Here is a 17,681-nt window from a genome sequence, read left to right as displayed (position 1 = left end):
GAAGAGAGAGGTAAACATATTTTGTATGGAAAGGTGTGAGACGCGGATATGTAAAGCAAATAAGGGAGGAGATGAGAATAAGGGAGGAAATAGGAAAGAAGGGGGAAGGGAAAGGAAGGAGGGGAGGGGGAAGGAGGGGGAAGGGGAGGGAAAGGAAGGGTGGGAAAGGAGGAGGGGAAGGAAGGGAATTGATGTGAACGAGGGGATGGAAGGAGAAGGAGGAAGATGGGAGGAGAAGAAGGGGGAAGGGAAGGGAAGGGAAGGGAAGGAAGGGGGAAGGGAAGAGAAGGAAAGATGCAAAATCGAGAAAAACGAAGAGAAAAATAAAAAATAAGGGAAAAGAGGAAAGAAAATGAACAAGAGAAAAAAAAACAAACATGCTGGAAAAAATAACAACACATTTTCAACATCAAGAACAATAACAACAACAATACTCACCAACATCAGCCAGGACTTGCGTGGGGAGCATCATCATCGTCAGCATCAGGAGGAGCGGGAGGAAGGATGCTGCGAAGGACTCCAGGCTGCTCCTACGCCCCTTACACGAGGTCACCGATACTGCACCCCTCCGTGACCTCCTACGGGCGTCCTGTGGTGTCCGTGGGCATGGTGAGCTTTTGGGGGCATGTTCCTGGGCTGTTGGGGTCCTTTGAATCCTTTGTGGGACGATAGGACACTCTACGATATCTTCAGGATATCTCTGTGGCTTGCTGGGGATGTCCTGTTGTGTCTGTGAGCGTTGGGGGGTGTTGGGGGCAAGTTCCTGGGCTTTTTGGGTCCTTTGTATCCTTTGAGGGACGTTAGGACAGCTTGGGACATCCTTAGGACATCTCTGTGGCTTGCTCAGTAGTGTTTGTGAGGATGACGGTCGGTGAGGGTCATGGTTCTCGTCTGTGTCTGTCTGTTGTGCCCTGGGAATGTGTGAACAGACAGGGACTGCTTTAGGACTTGTCTGTAAGCTCCTGGTTACGTTCTGTGGTGTCTGTTGGCGTGGTGAACTCTGGTAAATATGTTCCTGGTCGGTGAGGGTCTGTGATGTCGTTCTGAAGCCGTAGGAAGGACAGATGGAGATATTTTCATCATCGTCAGGCGTCCAAAGTCTTCTGGTGTCATATTTTGAGCTTCTATGGCGCTGCGTGAGCCCGTTGGAGGCGTACGAGAATTGTGACGTCTCCTTCTTTGTTTTCCCTTCCTCCTCCCTCGTCACAACCTCCAAGAAGTGCTTCGGCGACTCCAAAAGCCACAGGTAGGGAAGGAGGGTTGGAAGGAGGGCTGAAGAGGCTTCCTGGAGGATCACAACACCCTCTGAAGAACTTTTGTCGGGATCTGATGCGAACTGGTCTTCCATGTAGTGTTTCCGTGACTCCAAAAGCCACTGGTCAGGGAGGAGGGTTGGAGGCAAGACTGGAAACGCTTCGTGAAAGATTACAACACGCCACACAGAAGTCCAGTGTGACTCTGAAGGGAGCTGGTCCTGGCCGTAGCTAACACAGGACATTACGTTTTTACTCTGACCACATGACCTGCTACATTGAGGTCTCTTGGGAATGGGTGTGGCTTGAGGGGGCACAGCACACGTTTCAGAAGCTTTGTAGGGCCATAGATCGAGATCTTGGGAGCAGCTTACACGGCAAGCAAACTTGCTACAATGCCCCTCAGAACTGTCACGCTGCGGCCTCTCGGGAAAAGGAATCTGGTGGGGGGTCGAGACGCTCCCAAGGGTAACCATGTCTGGCCCTGAGGCGCGTAGGTCCTGGAAGGCAAGATTTTCCTCACTATAACCAGGAGTCGTGTTTTGTCGTGCTCTCTTCTGGTATGGAGGGGCGTGGAGAGCCATAGTGGTCCCCTTCAGCACCACGTTAGTGCTTGAGACGGTTTGGTCCTGGGCGCAGCTAACACTAGAGGCAAAGTTTTCACTGTGATCTTCTGACCTGTTCCGCCGCGACCTCTTCAGGAAGGGAAGGGCTTGGAAGGCTTGGAGGACCACAACGCTCCCCTGAGTCTCCTTTTGGGCTTCTGAAACCTCTTGATCGCGGGCACAACTAAGATGGGAGGGAAAGTTTTCACTGTTCCGCGGCCATAGAATTGGAAGGAGTTTGAGGGCCACAACTCTCCCCTCAGAATCCTCACGGGCTTGGAGGGCCACAACGCTCCCCTCAGACTCCTCTTTGGCTCCTGGAACCTCTTGGTCTCGGGCGCCGCTAACACGGAGAGCAAAGTTTTCACCGGTCCAATGCGGCCTCTTTGGGAAGGGTTCTTGCTCTTCTTCTTTGAGGGTCACAACGCTCCCCTCAGGATCCTCACAAGCTCCTGGAACCACTTGCTCTCGGGCGCCGCTAACACGGGGCCCAAAGTTTGCCTGGCAGCGACCCGGAGACCTGTTACACTGCGGCCCCAACTTTGTGTCCATTAGCGGAGCGTCGCGGCTTGTGGCGGCGCGTTCCAGGCATCGCGAGGGTCTGGCTGGGCGGCGGAGGAGGACCCAGCTGCCCCCCCTCGGCACCCCGCACGCCCTCCTTCTGCTTTTCCTCCTCTCCACGTTAACTTTTCCAGACGCTAAAGTTCGTACGTGTCTCTCTCTGTCACCCGTCATGGCCGCTGAGCCTCCTTACATCTTGAAAAGAGGAGGAAGAGGAGGAAAAAGCGGAGGAGGAGGTGGAGAAGTGGGTTGAAGATGTGTAATATGGATGGGAACTAGGTGTTGTCTGGACCCCTAGTCTCTCTCTCTCTCTCTCTCTCTCTCTCTCTCTCTCTCTCTCTCTCTCTCTCTCTCTCTCTAGAAGTGGAGGAGGAGGAGGAGGAGGAGGAGGAGAATAAGTGGGAAGATGTGTAGTATATGGATAGGCCCTAGATGTTAGATGGACCCCAAGTTACTCTCTCTCTCTCTCTCTCTCTCTCTCTCTCTCTCTCTCTCTCTCTCTCTCTCTCTTCCGCGTGTTTGCTCCCCGCTGATGGCGTCGGAAGGTCAAACACACTGCAATCTCCAGGTCTTTACACAACCCATGATCGTCGCGCTGCCGCCTCTAACCCCGACGAGGAGGAGGAGGAGGAGGAGGAGGAGGTAGGGGAAGAGGGGGGGTGTAAGAAGGTCCGCGCTGGGATGGAGTTCATGTCTTAGGTTATTACTGTTTTTTTTCTCCTTTTTTTATCTTTTCTTTTTTTTCTATATATTACTTCTTTTTCTTTATCTTTTTCTTGTTCTTCTTCTTCGTTTAGGTTATTTCAGGGTTCTTTTTTCTTTACTTTTAATTATTATCATCTTTTTTGTCTTTTAATATTTTTTTTCTATTCTTTATTATTTTCCTTGTTCTTGTTCTCGTTATTTTTCTTTTACTTCAACTTCATTCACTTTTATTCTCGTAGGTTTATATAGTTCAACACATTGCAGTATTTCTTCACGTTCTTTCTTCTTTCTTTCGTTCACTTTCACATACTGTCCTTGGTCTCCTTCATCAGCTATATCGTAAAAACAAAGTCATCAGGTTACGCTTCTAAAATAATTGGTGGCCACGTTCTTTCTTTCGTTCTTTCGTTCACTTTTAAAACCCTGTACGTGATTTGCTTCCTCAACTACGTCGGAAAAATAAAGTCGTCGGGTTACACAGCAGAGAAGGTTAAGTGGGACAGATTCACTCACTTATATACGGTAAGGTTTTTATAGTTCAATAGTTTGCAATATTTCTCTTCGTTCCTTGGTTCATATTTAGCACTGTCTGTTTTTCTGCCTCAACTCTATCGTAAAAAAACAAAGTCATCAGGTTACACAGCAGAGAAAGTTAAGTGGGACAGATTCACTCACTCATATATTGAAAAGTTTATATAGTTCAACAGTTTTCAATATTTCTCTTCGTTCCTTGGTTCATATTTAGCACTGTCTGTTTTTTTGGCCTCAAGTCTATCGGAAAAACAAAGTCATCAGGTTACAGTCCTAATATAATTGGATTCCACGTTCTTTGATCACTCTTTCGTCCCCTTTCACACACACTGTTCGTGGTCTGCTTTCTTAACTCTACCGGAAAAAATAAACTCATCGGGTCACAGTTCTGAAATAATTGGAGAGGCGGATTTATTTACTCACTGAAGGGAAAGTTGCAAAAATTCCCACATTTCACGGAAGCAGTACTGTCCCAGATTCTTTCGTTCGACGCTCTTCAACGGCGCGTGTACCTGGTTAGCGACGTCACTTCGTTATATCTAAAAAAAGAAAAAGGTTATCAGGTTAGTACGGAAAAAAAAGTTAGGTTGGGGCGCACTCACTCACTCACGGGAAGTTTGGGTAAAGTTCAGATTTTTTCCAGTACTTTTTCAGCTTCTTTTCGATTTCTTTTTTGCTTTATAATTCTTAGGTCAACTTCACTTACACACACACGAAATAAAAAAAATAATAAAGTCATTAGGATATAGCAGCATTAAGGGTTTAGTTTCTTTCATCCCCTTTTTTGCTTTATAACTGGCAATTCAACTTCACTCACAAAAAAAATAAAGTACCCCAAAAAAAGTCTCCCAAAATAGTCCCCTAAAATAAGGTACCCAAATAAAGTTCCCCCTAAAAAAAAAAAAAAAAAAAAAAGTCCCCAAAATTAAAGTCCTCCCCCAAAAGTTCCCCCATAATAAAGTTCCCCCGAAAACTAAAGTCCCTAGCAAGGAAGGGTAAGGAGTCGGCGGTGGTCGGGTCACAGCAGATTCCACAAACCACCTCAAGAGTGTGAATCTTTCTTCCTCTACTTTTTTCTTTCTTTTTCTTACTTTCACGACTTTCCCAAAACACGAACGCGGCTGCCAATCAAGACGCAAAACTGACGCCTCGCCACACACACCTTCCTTCCTTCTTTCTCCTTCTTCCCTTCCTTCTTCTTATCCTCCTTCCTCTCTTCCTCCCTCTGCGCTTTCATCTTCCTTCCTCTCCTCCTCGTCTCACTCACCTTCCTTCCTCTCTTCCTTCCTCTCTCCCACACCTTCCTTCCTCTCTTCCCTTCTCTCCTCCAACTTTCCTTTCTATACTTCCTTCGTCTCTTCCTTCCTCTTCTCCTGGTCCCTCACACCCACCACCTTCCTCCCTTTCTCCTCCTCCTTCCCCTCTTCCTCTCTTTCCTTCTTCCCTTCCTTCCTCTCCACACGCCCCACCACCTACGTTCCTCCTTCTCCTCCTTTCTTCTCTCCTTCTTTCCTCTCCTCCAACACTCACCAGCTTCCTTCCCTCTTCCCCCTCCTCCTCCTCCTCCTCCTTCTCACGTCTCCAAACACAGGGGCTTCAGAGCTAATTGAGGCGCTCGGTTCACCCCAATCAACGCCACAGTTTTCCTCAGTTTTCCTCTTGTTTTCACTCTTGTCCTCGCTCCGTTTGACCTCGCTTTGGTTCCTGGAGGGCGAGACGCGTCGTTTCCTCCTTTTTCCTTCCTCCTCCTCAACGCCTCCGCCTCCTCCTCGTGGCTTTCTTCGGTCGTTACTCAAACCGCTTCGAGTGTCGTTCTTAGTGGTCGCCTCCGTCCCAGGATTTCGTAGTCTGCCTCTTGAATCCCGACCGTCACTCCCGTTTTCTTTCGCTTCACCTGTAAGAGAGAATGGGTTAGAGGTTAGTGTGGGGGAGGGGTAGGAGGGGAATGGGGGGAGGGGTGTTCTTGTGGGGGTTGTGAGTGTGTGTGTGTGTGTGTGTGTGTGTGTGTCTATCTCATTCTGTGTCTGTCTGTCTGTCTCTTTATCTGTTTCTCTCTCTCTCTCTCTCTCTCTCTCTCTCTCTCTCTCTCTCTCTCTCTCTCTCTCTCTCTCTCTCTCTCTCTCTCTCTCCCTCATTCCCTCCCTCTCCCTCCCTCTTCCCTCTTTCAGTCTCTCCCTCCCTCCCTCCCTCCCTCCCTCCCTCACTCAATACAGCAACTGCACCAAAAAGAAAAAGATAAAATACTGGGAATAATTAGCGATTTCATTTTTTCTTTTATTCTTTTTTTTTGCGCAAATGATAAAAAAAGGGCTACACGCACACACGCACACGCACACACACACACACACACACACACACACACACACACACACACGCACATTTTAACTGGAATATTAATAACGACTTTTTAAAAATGCTCCTGTCGACACATATTCTTTTTTGTCACCTAGCGGGAAAAAAATTAGCAATGAGTGGCAAGAATATTATTGTTTTATCATCATTATTATTATTATTATTATTATTATTAGGTACAGGATATGGAAGGAGAAAAAGGGAAGGAAATTAGAAGAGTGAGGGAAAAATTAAAGAAAGCGTGAAGGGGAAAGAAGGAAGGAAGGAAGGAGGGAGATAAGAAGGGAAGGAGAAAAGTAGAAGGAAAGCATATGTAAGAAAGCAGAATAAGAGAGACTAGTAAATGGAAAGAAAGAGAACTTGAGAAAAATGTGGAAAAAAGGAATAAGAGAGGAAAAGAGGGAAGGAGGATGACAGGAGTGGAAGAAAAGAAGTAGAAGGAAATGGTAAGTGAAAGAGAATAAGAGGAATTAGAAACTGTTAAGGAAAAGTGGAAGGGTGAAGAAAAGTAAAGAAAAGGAAGAAGAGGAACGAAAGAGAAGAGTAAATGAAGGAAGGAAGGAAGGAAGGAGAAGGAGGAGCAAAACACATGGAAGAGAGAAGAAGAAGAACAGGAACGGAAATATAGAACAGGAATGAAAGGGACGGAGGGAGATAATGAGGGAGGGAAAGAATGAAGGAGACAGGAAGAAGCAAAATACACGGAAGAGAAGAGATAAGAATGATAATAAAGAGCGGTTTGAATATTCATTACTTCCTTGTCCTGCGTCTGCTTGAGTCAGCTGTAGAGATCAAAGGTTCTTAGTCTGTCTGTCTCTCTCTTTGTGTCTCTTTCTGCCCTGCCTACCTCCGCGTCTGCCTCTAGGTCCGCCTGTCTGTCTGTCTGTCTGCAACTGCCAATATTCGTCTTAGCTTGTGGGTATGTCTGTATTTCTGTATGTCTGTTTAAGTGCTGTGTGATTATGCTTGATACTGGTGTATGTATTGCTAGGTTTCGTGATGTTTATTTCTGTCTGTTTGTTTGTTTGGGTTTGTGGTGATGTTTGATAAGTTTGTGTATGTGTGTGAGTGTGTTTGTTTTCTTCATTTGTATTTCTTTCCTGTACCAAGTAATGTTTGTTTGTTTCTCATTGGATAGATCGTCTCGGTTTTAGTTTTTATATTCTTATTAATGTCTGGTTTCAATCTGGTTTAATGGGTTTTTGTTTCAGTTTCCTCCTATGTTGTAGTTTCCTTCTGTTTCAATTTTCCTATTCCTATCATTGTCTTGTTTCATTTAGGCTAAGGTTTCTCTGCTTTTATTTCCGTCTGTTTCAATTTCCCTATTCCTATTATTTTCTTGCTTCATTCAGACTAAGGTTTCTCTGCTTCTGTTTCCGTCTGTTTCAGTCTATCTACTACTATTAAAGTCTAGTTTCTTCCTGGTAAATGCGTCTGTGTTTCAACTTCCTTCTCTGTTTCAATTTCTCTGTTCCACTTTAGATCATGTTTCTTTTAGGTTAGTGTGCGTCTGTTGCAATTTCCATCTATTTCTATACAAACATCTCACATTCCCAACCTCATTATTATTTCCCAGTTACATATCGCCTTGCTGCTTCCCTTCTGTTCCAAGCTAAGTGCCTAAAACTCCTCTGTTCCCGAGTAAGACAGTTTAGCGTGTGTCTGTTTCAATTTCCATCTATTTCTATACAAACATCTCTCATTCCCAACCTCATTATTATTTTCCAGTTACATATCGCCTTGCTGCTTCCCTTCTGTTCCAAGCTAAGTGCCTAAAACTCTTCTGTTCTCGAGTAAGACACTTTTCCTCTCACTCCCTTTCCTTCCTTCTCTCTACACCTCATCCAGTCTTCCCGTCTTAATTCTTCCTTTATGTTTCCAGCTAAACGCCCTTATCACTGGGTATTATTTTTAAACGTTCCCTTTCCCTCAAATCCTACTCCAAGAACGATTCGATCCTCCTTCCTTTCTCTCTCTCCTTCTTATCTGCCATCAAGGGCTTCTCGTCTCGTCTTTTATTTATTTTATTCAGCCAAAAAGCTCTTATCATTTCCTTCTTTAATTATTTCAAACACCTTTCTATCCTTTTGTTCTTCTATTCCTTGTTTATGATTCTAGACAAATGCCTCTATCAAAATCTTTTCCTAAGTAACTCGTTTTTTCATTTCTTTCTAGCTTAAAAACTCACCATGTTCTTTTTTTTCCTTTCCAGAGCTTTCCTATTCCCTTATCCTTCATTTCCTTGTTTATGGTTTTATCTAAACGCCTCTGATTATTTTCTGTACCTAAGTAGGTCGAATTTTATTTATCTCATTCCATCAAAAAGTTCTTAATTTCCTCCGTTTCTTCCCTTTCCAATTGTTTCCTAGTCTCTTATCCTTCAATGTCTTCTAGCTAAATGCCTCTATTACCTTCTGTGCCTAAGTGACTATCTAAGGTTTTCCTCTTTCTCCCTCCCGTCCCTTTGCTTCGCACCATCCAGTCGTTCTTAATACCTTTCCTTCTTTCCTGAGCTTTCCGGCTAAACGCCTACCACTTCCTGCTCACAAAGTAAATAATGTTCCTTCCTCTTTCCTATACCTAACAATCCGATTATCTTTCTCTTTTTTCTCCACCTATATACAACTCTCTCTTCCTACGTGTCATTTCCTACCTCTCTGTGTCACACCTCAGTTACCTTTCCTTTCCTTCTTTCCTCCCCTCCCTCATCCTCTTCCTCATCCTACTCTTCCTCCTCCAAAATAATCCAGCTAAATGACTTCCATCACTATTTTTTTCCTCTCCTCTCTTTTCAAACACGATTCGATCCTATTCGTCCTTTCTCTCCTTCTTACCTGTGAACACCTGTCCTTTCCCTCTGCCTCTATTGGTCCTTAACTGATCCAATACTTCCCAAATAATACTCGATTCCAGTTTCTACTTCGGTTACTTTCCCTTTCTCATCCGCCAATGTCTGTCTCTCTGTCTCTCTTGGTTCTGTCGGCTTGTCTGTCTGTCTGTCTGTATGTCTGTCATCTCCTTCATTCCCCCAAAACGTGTAAGCTTCTAAGAGTCTCACGGAAGCCGAGAATGAAGCCACGAAGCTCAAAATGAAGCCGCACAAGACGCCAGGAAGAGGTTCGGAAAAGATTAGCTCCTCCATTCCTCCTCCTCTTCTTTCTCTTCCCTTTCCTCTCATTCCCCGCTTCCTCCTTCTTCTTCTTCTTCCGGTTCTGTCTTCCTATCCTTCCTTTCATCTCTGTTACCTAAATCCTTCTCCTTCCCATCCCCTTTTTTTCCTTCCTGTTCTTCCTTCTTTCCTAATTCCTTCCTTCCTTCCTCTTAACTATATCACACCTATTTCCCTTCCTTCCTTCCTTTCTTCCTTCCTTCCTCTCCTATCTTCCACTTATTCCTTCTCCGTTAGTCCATTTCTTCCTTCCTTTGCTTCCTCCTTCTTCCTTTCGCTTTCTCATTGTGTAAAACCTCAGTTGCCTTTCCTTCTTCCTTTCCTTCCCTCCTCCTCTTCCTCCTATTCCTACTCCAGTTCCTCCTCCTGCTTCTGCTCTTCCTCCTCCTCCTTTTCCTCTTCCTTCTCCTACCAAGTCCTCCTCCTCCTCCTGGTCCTCCTTCTCCTGTTCCTCCTCCTGCTTCTGCTCTTCTTCCTCCTCCTCCTCCTCCTCCTCCTCCTCCTCCTCGTCCTTAGCCACAACAAAAGCGGCGGCAGCTGCGACATAAAAAGTAAATAGTTTCAGTTCGGGAGGAGGAGAAGAGGAGGAAAAAAGAGGTGTATTTTTACTCTTTGAGGCGGCGCGGCGTCCTCAAGGGAGCGATTACGTCTTCCGCAACGATTCTCTCTCCTTGGAAATATAAAAAAAAGGGAACTTAAACGTGTTGCTGAAGCGTAATTTTAAGCGATTTTCTAAAGTGCAGCTTCCGTGGCATAGTTGTGAAGCGTAGTTTTGAACAGCAGTTTTGAACAGTTAGTTTTTGGGGCATGAAAAACGACAAGGGGAGGCGGTGGCTGAGTGGCTAGCGTGCGGGCGCGGCGTTCAGGAGGATGCGGGTTCGAGTCCCGCGGTCCATGACAAACAAGCTGGCAATTTTTCAGTCATCACAGCGCCTCTCTCTCTCTCTCTCTCTCTCTCTCTCTCTCTCTCTCTCTCTCTCTCTCTCTCTCTCTCTCTCTCTCTCTCTCTCTCTAAAAAAAAAAAAAAAACTAAAATGCCCCTGCCAACAAACAACTCCTGTGTAAGCCCAAAGATGATTCCTAGAAAGGGAGGAGGAGGAGGAGGAGGAGGAGGAAGAGGGAGGTAAGAAGTGGAGTACGAGGAAGGAACGAGAGGAAGAGATAAAAAAAGGAAGTTACAGGAAGAATAACGGCGAGAGAGAGAGAGAGAGAGAGAGAGAGAGAGAGAGAGATAACGTAATTAGAAACAGAAAGAAGGAAGAAGATAGACGAGGAGAAGGAGAAAAGGAGGAAGCGGAGGAAGAGAATAAAGAAAAAAAAAGATGTGATTAAGAAGGAGAAAATAGAGACAAGAGAGAGAAGAGAAAGAAGAGGAGAGGAGTTAGTGGTAGTGGTTGTGGTGGTGGTAGTGATGGTGGTGGTGGTGGTGGTGGTAGTGGTGGTGGCGGTGGTGGTGGTGGTGATGGTGGTGGTGGTGGTAATAGTGGTGAGCAAGAGACAGCTATTGCAGGAACGAGATGGATCACTAGATAGAAAGAAGAGGTGAAGGAGGAGAAGAAGGAGGAGAAGAAGAAAGAGGAAGAAGATATGGAGGAGGAGAAGGAAGCAGAAGAGGGGAATGAAGAAAAAGGAGGGAGGAAAAGGAAAGACAGTAAAGGAGGAAAAAAGATATAGGACGAAAAAATAAAAAATAAAATATATAACAGTAATAATAAACTATAGAAAGCCTATCACAAAAAAAAATCATGAAGAGGAGGAGGAGGAGGAGGAGGAGGAAGAGGAGGAAGAAGAGGAGGTAGATGGAAAGTTGATAATGTTGTGGATAAGGAAGAAGGTGATGATGGTAGTAATAATGAAGATAATGATGATGATGATGAAGACAATAAACACGTATATTCAGCTCTTCACATCCTTGCTCGCCTGACTACGAGAAATCAAGTTCCCAGTCATAACCATTACCTTGTTTTTAGTCACTCGTTATTTTGCCGTTTCTCGCTCGTTTCCCATTTCAATAAAAACAAGATAGAAAGAGAAAAGAAGAGAAGAGCGAAGGGAGAGAAGAGAGGACGAGGAGGAGGAGGAGGAGGGTGTAGATTGTGTATAAAAAGGGTTGTATGGTAAAGAAGAAGAAGAGGAGAAGACAACAGCAGATAGAGGAGAAGAAGTAGAGGAGGAGGAAGAGGAATAAAAGCAGAGGGAGAGGAGTAGAGGGAAGCAGAGAGTAGAGAAGAGGAAGAGGAGGATGATAGAATATACATAGAAACTTGGAGGGAAGAAGAATATTAATAAACAGGAAAGAGAAAGTAAAGTAGTAAAAATTGATAAAAAAACATAAAGAAGTTATATAGGAAAGAAAAGAGAAAAAAGGAGGAGGAGGAGGGAGGAAAGAGTGGAGGAAATTAAGTAATTTGAAGTGATTTAGAGAGAGAGAGAGAGAATGGAGGAAGAGGAAGCAGAGAGCGAAGGAAATCAAGTAAACAGAAAATGGGAAGTGTTTTGGGACCCAGTAAAAAAGGGGTAAGGGGAGGGTATGGTGAAGAGGAAGAGGAGGAAGAGGAGGAGGAGGAGGACGAGGAGAGAAATAGAGGAGAAGGAGGAGGAGGGAAAACCAAGAAAACAGGGTAGAGGGAAGAAGAGAGGAGACAGGGTGGTGGAGGGGAGAGAGGAGAAGTAGAGGAAGAGTAGGAAGAGGAGGAGGAGAGGGACAGAGAACTGGGCGGAGGGTTGAGTGTGGATTGCCAAATGCCGTCCGCTTTTTCGTGTAGCGCTCACGTCATTAAAGTTTATCGCGCGTCATTACACCTCATTTGGTACATATAAATGCTTTCAGCGGGATTAAGAATGAGAGAGAGAGAGTCTTTCACCCAACCCACAATGATGTAAATACTTCTACTCAATTATGCAAACGACTGACGATAATTTCCTTTGACAAGTTTATTCATACAAGTTAAAGTGGAAAGGAAGGACTCTCTCTCTCTCTCTCTCTCTCTCTCTCTCTCTCTCTCTCTCTCATTCAAACACATAAATACATACATACATAAATATACAGACAGAGATAAAAACAGACCCCCCCCCCCCCACACACACATACAAACACACACACAGACCATTATATACACCAAATCACGCTCTCTCTCTCTCTCTCTCTCTCTCTCTCTCTCTCTCTCTCTCTCTCTCTCTCTCTCTCTCTCTCTCTCATACAGTTTCGGGCGACAGGTTCATAAATTTCCTGAGGTCGAACGATAAAATATTCTTGTCCTCAGCAACTCAAGGAAGACCAGCGAGTTGGAGCGACGGGGAGCAGCTGGGAGTGGCGGGGGAGTGAATCAGAGGGAGTGGGTGCAGTGAGGGAGGTTGAGGAGGGGGGAAAGGGGGAGAGGGAGATGAAGGAGTGGAGGGAAGAAGAGATACAAGATACAAGGGAGTGAATCGGTCGAGAGAGAGGCAGAGGGGGGAGAGAGGGAAATAAAGGAGTGGATGGGAGTTGACGGGAGGGAAAAGGAGGGCGTATAAGGAAAGGGAGTAATTGGAATGGAAGGGTAGTGGATAGGTAGGTCTGGGAGAGTGAGTGAGGGGGAAGGGGAAGGGTTAGGATGGAAGGGAAAGGAAGTTTGTAGAAAGGGAAGGAGAGTGGGTTGGAAGGTATGGGGAGTGAATGGAAGGGAAGAGGAAGGGGTAGGAAGGTAGGGGAGTGAATGGAAAGGAAGGGGAGAGAGTGGAAGGGAAGGGAAGAGAATGGAAGTGAAAGGGAGTTTGTAGAAAGGGAAGGGGAGTGTGTTGGAAGGTATGGGGAGTGAATGGAAGGGAAGAGGAAAGGGTAGGAAGGTAGGGGAGTGAATGGAAAGGAAGGGGAGAGAGTAGAAGGGAAGGGAAATAGATAGGAAGGAAGGGGAGTGAAAGAGGAGTAAATAAGAGGAGAAAAATGATGGACTAAGACAGTGGACAAAAGTTTTTTCTTTCTATTGTTACTTTTATTCTTTTCTTTTTTTCTGCACCTAGTCCTATGTCACTCACCGTTTCGCAATGTATTAACAATGGATGTATCTCTCTCTCTCTCTCTCTCTCTCTCTCTCTCTCTCTCTCTCTCTCTCTCTCTCTCTCTCTCTCTCTCTCTCTCTGTTCTACCAAGATATATTTTTTCTTTTTTCTTGTCTTTTTTTTCGCTTTCAATTATACCCCAAACTCGACATCTTGCTACACAATCCTCTTTTTTTTTTTTTTTGCTCCTGTCCTGCCACCCTCAATCCTCCTCCTCCTCTTTTTATTTCCTTCTCTCTCTCTCTCTCTCTCTCTCTCTCTCTCTCTCTCTCTCTCTCTCTCTCTCTCTCTCTCTCTCTCTCTCTCTCTCTCTCTCTCTCTCTCTCTCTCTCTCTCTCTCTCTTCTTTTGTGGTCTATCCCAGCTTAATCAAGACATATATTTTTTGGATTCACATTTTTTCCTCTCTCTCTCTCTCTCTCTCTCTCTCTCTCTCTCTCTCTCTCTCTCTCTCTCTCTCTCTCTCTCTCTCTCTCTCTCTCTCTCTCGACATTTTCTGGATATTTATTTTACTCTCTCTCGAGTCTTAAACATTTTGTCCAGTCACGGTTTGTTTGTTTTGCCATTTGTCTTTTAATTTCTTGTCTTGTTATGTTTTTTTTTTAATCTTTGCAAACCTATGTATATTTTTCTTGTTTTTCTCTCCCTTTTTCTTCTTTTCGTATTTCCTTTCCTTCTTCCTGCTTCGTTTTTCCACTTACTTCTTCTTTAATATATTCTTTCTCTTCCTTTTTCTTCTCTTTCTCCTTCTCCTTTTCCTTTTTCTTCTTATCGTTTTTCTTTTCCTCCTTCCTGCTTCGTTTTTCCTCTTACTTCTTCTTTAATATATTCTTTCTCTTCCTTTTTCTTCTCTTTCTCCTTCTCCTTTTCCTTTTTCTTCTTATCGTTTTTCTTTTCCTCCTTCCTGCTTCGTTTTTCCTCTTACTTCTTCTTTAATATATTCTTTCTCTTCCTTTTTCTTCTCCTCTTTCTCCTCCTTTTCCCTCTTCCTTTTCCTTCTTCCTCCTCCTCCGTTTTACCTCTCCTTCTCCATTTTTCTTCTTCCTCCTCTTCCTCCTCATTGTACCACTAAAATAATTGTCTACTCTTTGCCTTTGTTTGATTCTCTTTGTCTGTCTGTCTGTCTGTCTGTCTGTCTGTCTGCCTGTCTGTCTCTTCACTCTTCATTATCATTAACAAAGTCAGTATTAACCATTCTCTTTTTCCTTCTCCTTCTCTCTCACTTTCATCACCACCCTCACCACCACCATCATCACCTTCATCACCATTTACAACTTCATTACCAACCTCTCTTACTCTTCCTCTTCCATCTCATCACCATCATCATCATCATCATCCTTCTCATTCCTCCTCGCCTTCCATTTCTCACCACCACCGTCATCACCACCGTCATCACCACCCTCATCACCACGCTCATCACCGTTGCCCGAGCCCACACGTTTTCCAGACTAAGAACACCGGGGGAGGAGGAGAAAGAGGAGGAGGAGGTGGAGGAGGAGGAGGCTGGTATTGCAGGGAAAGGAAGGGAGGTTAGCTGGAGGGAATGGGAGGGAGGGGAGAGGAGGGAAGAGGAGAATTAGGTGGGAGGAAGAAAGAGGAGGGAGAGAAGGGAGTGAAGCTTGGAGGAAAGAGGGAGAAGGGAGGGAGAGGTAAGAGAGGAGAGCAGAAGTAGGGAAGGAAAGTGGGAAGGAAAGAGGGCAGGAAGAAGAGAGGAGATGAAGAGGGCAGGAGTAGGTAAGAGGAAAGAGGAGAGAGGAGATAAAATAAGAGGAAGAGAAGTAGGAGTAAGAGGAAAAGGAGATAGCGAGAGAGGGAAAGGCAGAGAGTAGAAGTAGCATAAGGGAAGAGGAGAGAGAGAGAGAGGAGAGATTGGGCAGGGTAGGCAAGGGAAGGGACGGGACGGGGCGGTGAGTTTCTGGGTTCAGGTAAATGGAAATCGCTGGCTAAATGGATTAAATGGGACTCGGATGCCACAGTTAGTTAGGCGAGGTCAATGGTGCTAGACACGGCCAATCCTGCCACTCATCCCCTCTCAGCGCCGGCCGGCCCGCCACACAGCCAGCCAGTCAGCCAGTCAGACGAACCCGGCATTATGTTACAAGAGCTGAATACGCGTTTGTCTCCTGTATATAGTTTCATCACTCAGTCAGTCAGTCAGTAAGTCCCCGCAGCTAGCAGGGCGACATACAAACCGCCATTCAGTCAGTCAGTCAGTCAGTCAGTTAGCTAGTCAGTCAAACGCACAGTTCGCCAGTCAGTCACTCATTTAGTCATTTAGCCAATCAGTAAGTTAGCCAGTCACGAAGTCAGTCAGTTAGTAGGTTAGCCAGTCAGTCAGTCAGTTAGTCATTCAACCAGTCAGCCAGTCAGTCACTCAGTCAGCTAGCCAATCATCCATCTATCCATCCACTCAGTCAGCCAGATAACCAGCCACCCAACCAGTCAGTCAGTCAGTCATTCAACCAGTCAGCCAGTCAGTTAGTCACTCAGTCAGCTAGCCGATCATCCATTTATCCATCCACTCAGTCAGCCAGATAACCAGCCACCCAACCAGTCAGTCAGTCAGTAAGTCAACCAGTCAGTCAGTCAGTCAGTGAGTTGGACAATCCGTCACTCAGTCGTTGCAACATGTAACAAACAATGAGGCGAGTCAGCATTCCTCCCTTTCATGTTTTTTTCCCTTTTCAGCGACAAATGTGAAATTCTCCATTCTTTGCTCTTGTTTCTTTAGCCATCAAAGTCACTATTTAAATGTTTGACTTAATGTAATAATGTCAGCTGTAAATGTTGTGACAAAGGTTGTAAATTTGTCTTTGTTTAGTATTTTTTTGCCAATATATTTCTGAGGCAAGTTTGGTATTGATTTTTTTTCTTGTTCAAGTTAAATTTCATTACGTTGAAAATATTGCTTTCTTTTTTACGTCAGTTTAGGTGTTGTAATCTTGATATTTTTCCTTCCTTCTCTCCTTCAATCCTTCTTTCCTTCCTTTCCTTTCCTTCCTTCCTTCCTTCCTTTCTTCCTCTCTCTTTATTTTTTTTTATCCACCTTCAGTATATATATTTTTTGACTGAAGTTAAATTTCATCTCTTCAAAAAATAACCCTTTCTTTTTTACGTCATTTTATGAGATGTGATTTTTTTCCTCTCTCTCTGCTCATAAATACATAAACTTTGGTTGGTCTAATATTTATAATTCTTAAGCAAAATATAATACCTGGAGGGAACTCGCGTATTTCATTTCCATCTTGATATTTTTCCTACGGATTTTCCTTGTTTTTCTTTGTGCCTATCCTCGTCTCCTCTAAACCTTTCATTCACGTTTCTTTTCCTTCCTTGCTCCCACGTTTTCTTTTTTCCTTGAAGGCTGAGGTCGTTATTTTCTTCACGTTTCTTTATTTTTTGTATTTATTTTCTTTTTTATCGCATTTTCTTTCCCTCGCTTATTTGTTTTTTCCTCTGGTTCATTCTTTCTTTCTTTCTTTTCCTTCAAGTTTGGTTTGGTTTGGTTAAGTTAACAACACCACAACCACCATCACCAACCACTATCACCACCACCACCAGCAACAATCCTCCACGTTTCGGTAATTATTTTTTCTTTATCGTATTTCCTTTCGCTTCCTCTTACTTTCCTTCCTTCCTTCTTTCCCTTCAAGTTTGGTTTGGAGGAAATGGGAAAAGAGAGGAGGGGGAAGAAAGAAGTAGATGAGAGGATGAGGAGGAAGAGAAGGGAGTGAAGCTGGGAGGAAAGAGGGAGAGGGAAGGGGAGAGAAGGTAGGAATAGGAGAGGGAAGGGGAGAGAGAGGGAAAGAAGGGAGAAAGAGAACATAAGGAAGGGGAGAGGGCAGGATAAGATAACAGGAACCACCATCATCACCATCACCAACAACAACACCTTCCTCACCACCACCAGCAACTTCAAAAACCACCAAAACAACAACAACACCAGCAACACAAACAGCCCCCCGCAACACTTTCCAACGATCCTTCTTTTCAATCTCAGAAGTAATTTGTTGCACATTCACAAAACACAACTTATTTCACGCATGTTTTTCGGCGGCGCCCACAAACACACTCGCCATGCCAGACTCTTTCATTATTTCCCTTTTTTTCTCTTTCTCTTCACCTTTTCTTCTTCGTCGTCACGTCATCAGCACGAACGCCAGTCACGTCAACACGAACGGCGAATCTTACCACCTTGAACTATCACTTGCATTCTCTCTCATTTTTTTTCCCTTCTTTTTCTTTCTCTCCCTCATTTTCATTTAATTTCTTTCTCTTTCCCCTTCATTTTCACTTCCTTCTTTCTCGCCTTCATTTTCATTTCCCTTTTCCTTCTTTCTCCCCTTCATTTTTCATTTCCCTTCTTTCTCTCGCCCCTTCATTTTCATTTCCATTTTTCTCGCCTTCATTTTCATTTCCTTTTCCCTTTTTTCTCCCCTTCATTTTCACTTCCCTTCTTTCTCTTCTT

The 17,681-nt window shown here is 44.5% G+C and overlaps 1 protein-coding gene across 1 annotated transcript in view; it reads right to left on the bottom strand.

Annotated features, from left to right (window-relative positions):
• Positions 1 to 437: 437 nt before the first annotated feature.
• Positions 438 to 17,681, bottom strand: part of LOC126996230 (uncharacterized) — a gene marked incomplete at its 3' end in the record, with an annotated part of 63,909 nt that continues 46,665 nt past the window's right edge. The window contains 1 exon segment of the mRNA XM_050856581.1: positions 438 to 4,194. Coding sequence (XP_050712538.1) covers positions 438 to 2,593 — 2,156 coding nt within the window.

The sequence above is a fragment of the Eriocheir sinensis genome, chromosome 9 (genome assembly GCF_024679095.1).
Source record: "Eriocheir sinensis breed Jianghai 21 chromosome 9, ASM2467909v1, whole genome shotgun sequence".
In the NCBI taxonomy this organism is placed as follows: Eukaryota; Metazoa; Arthropoda; class Malacostraca; order Decapoda; family Varunidae; genus Eriocheir; species Eriocheir sinensis.
Note: the sequence above shows the minus strand (reverse complement) of the source record. Positions and strands in the feature narration are given on the sequence as shown.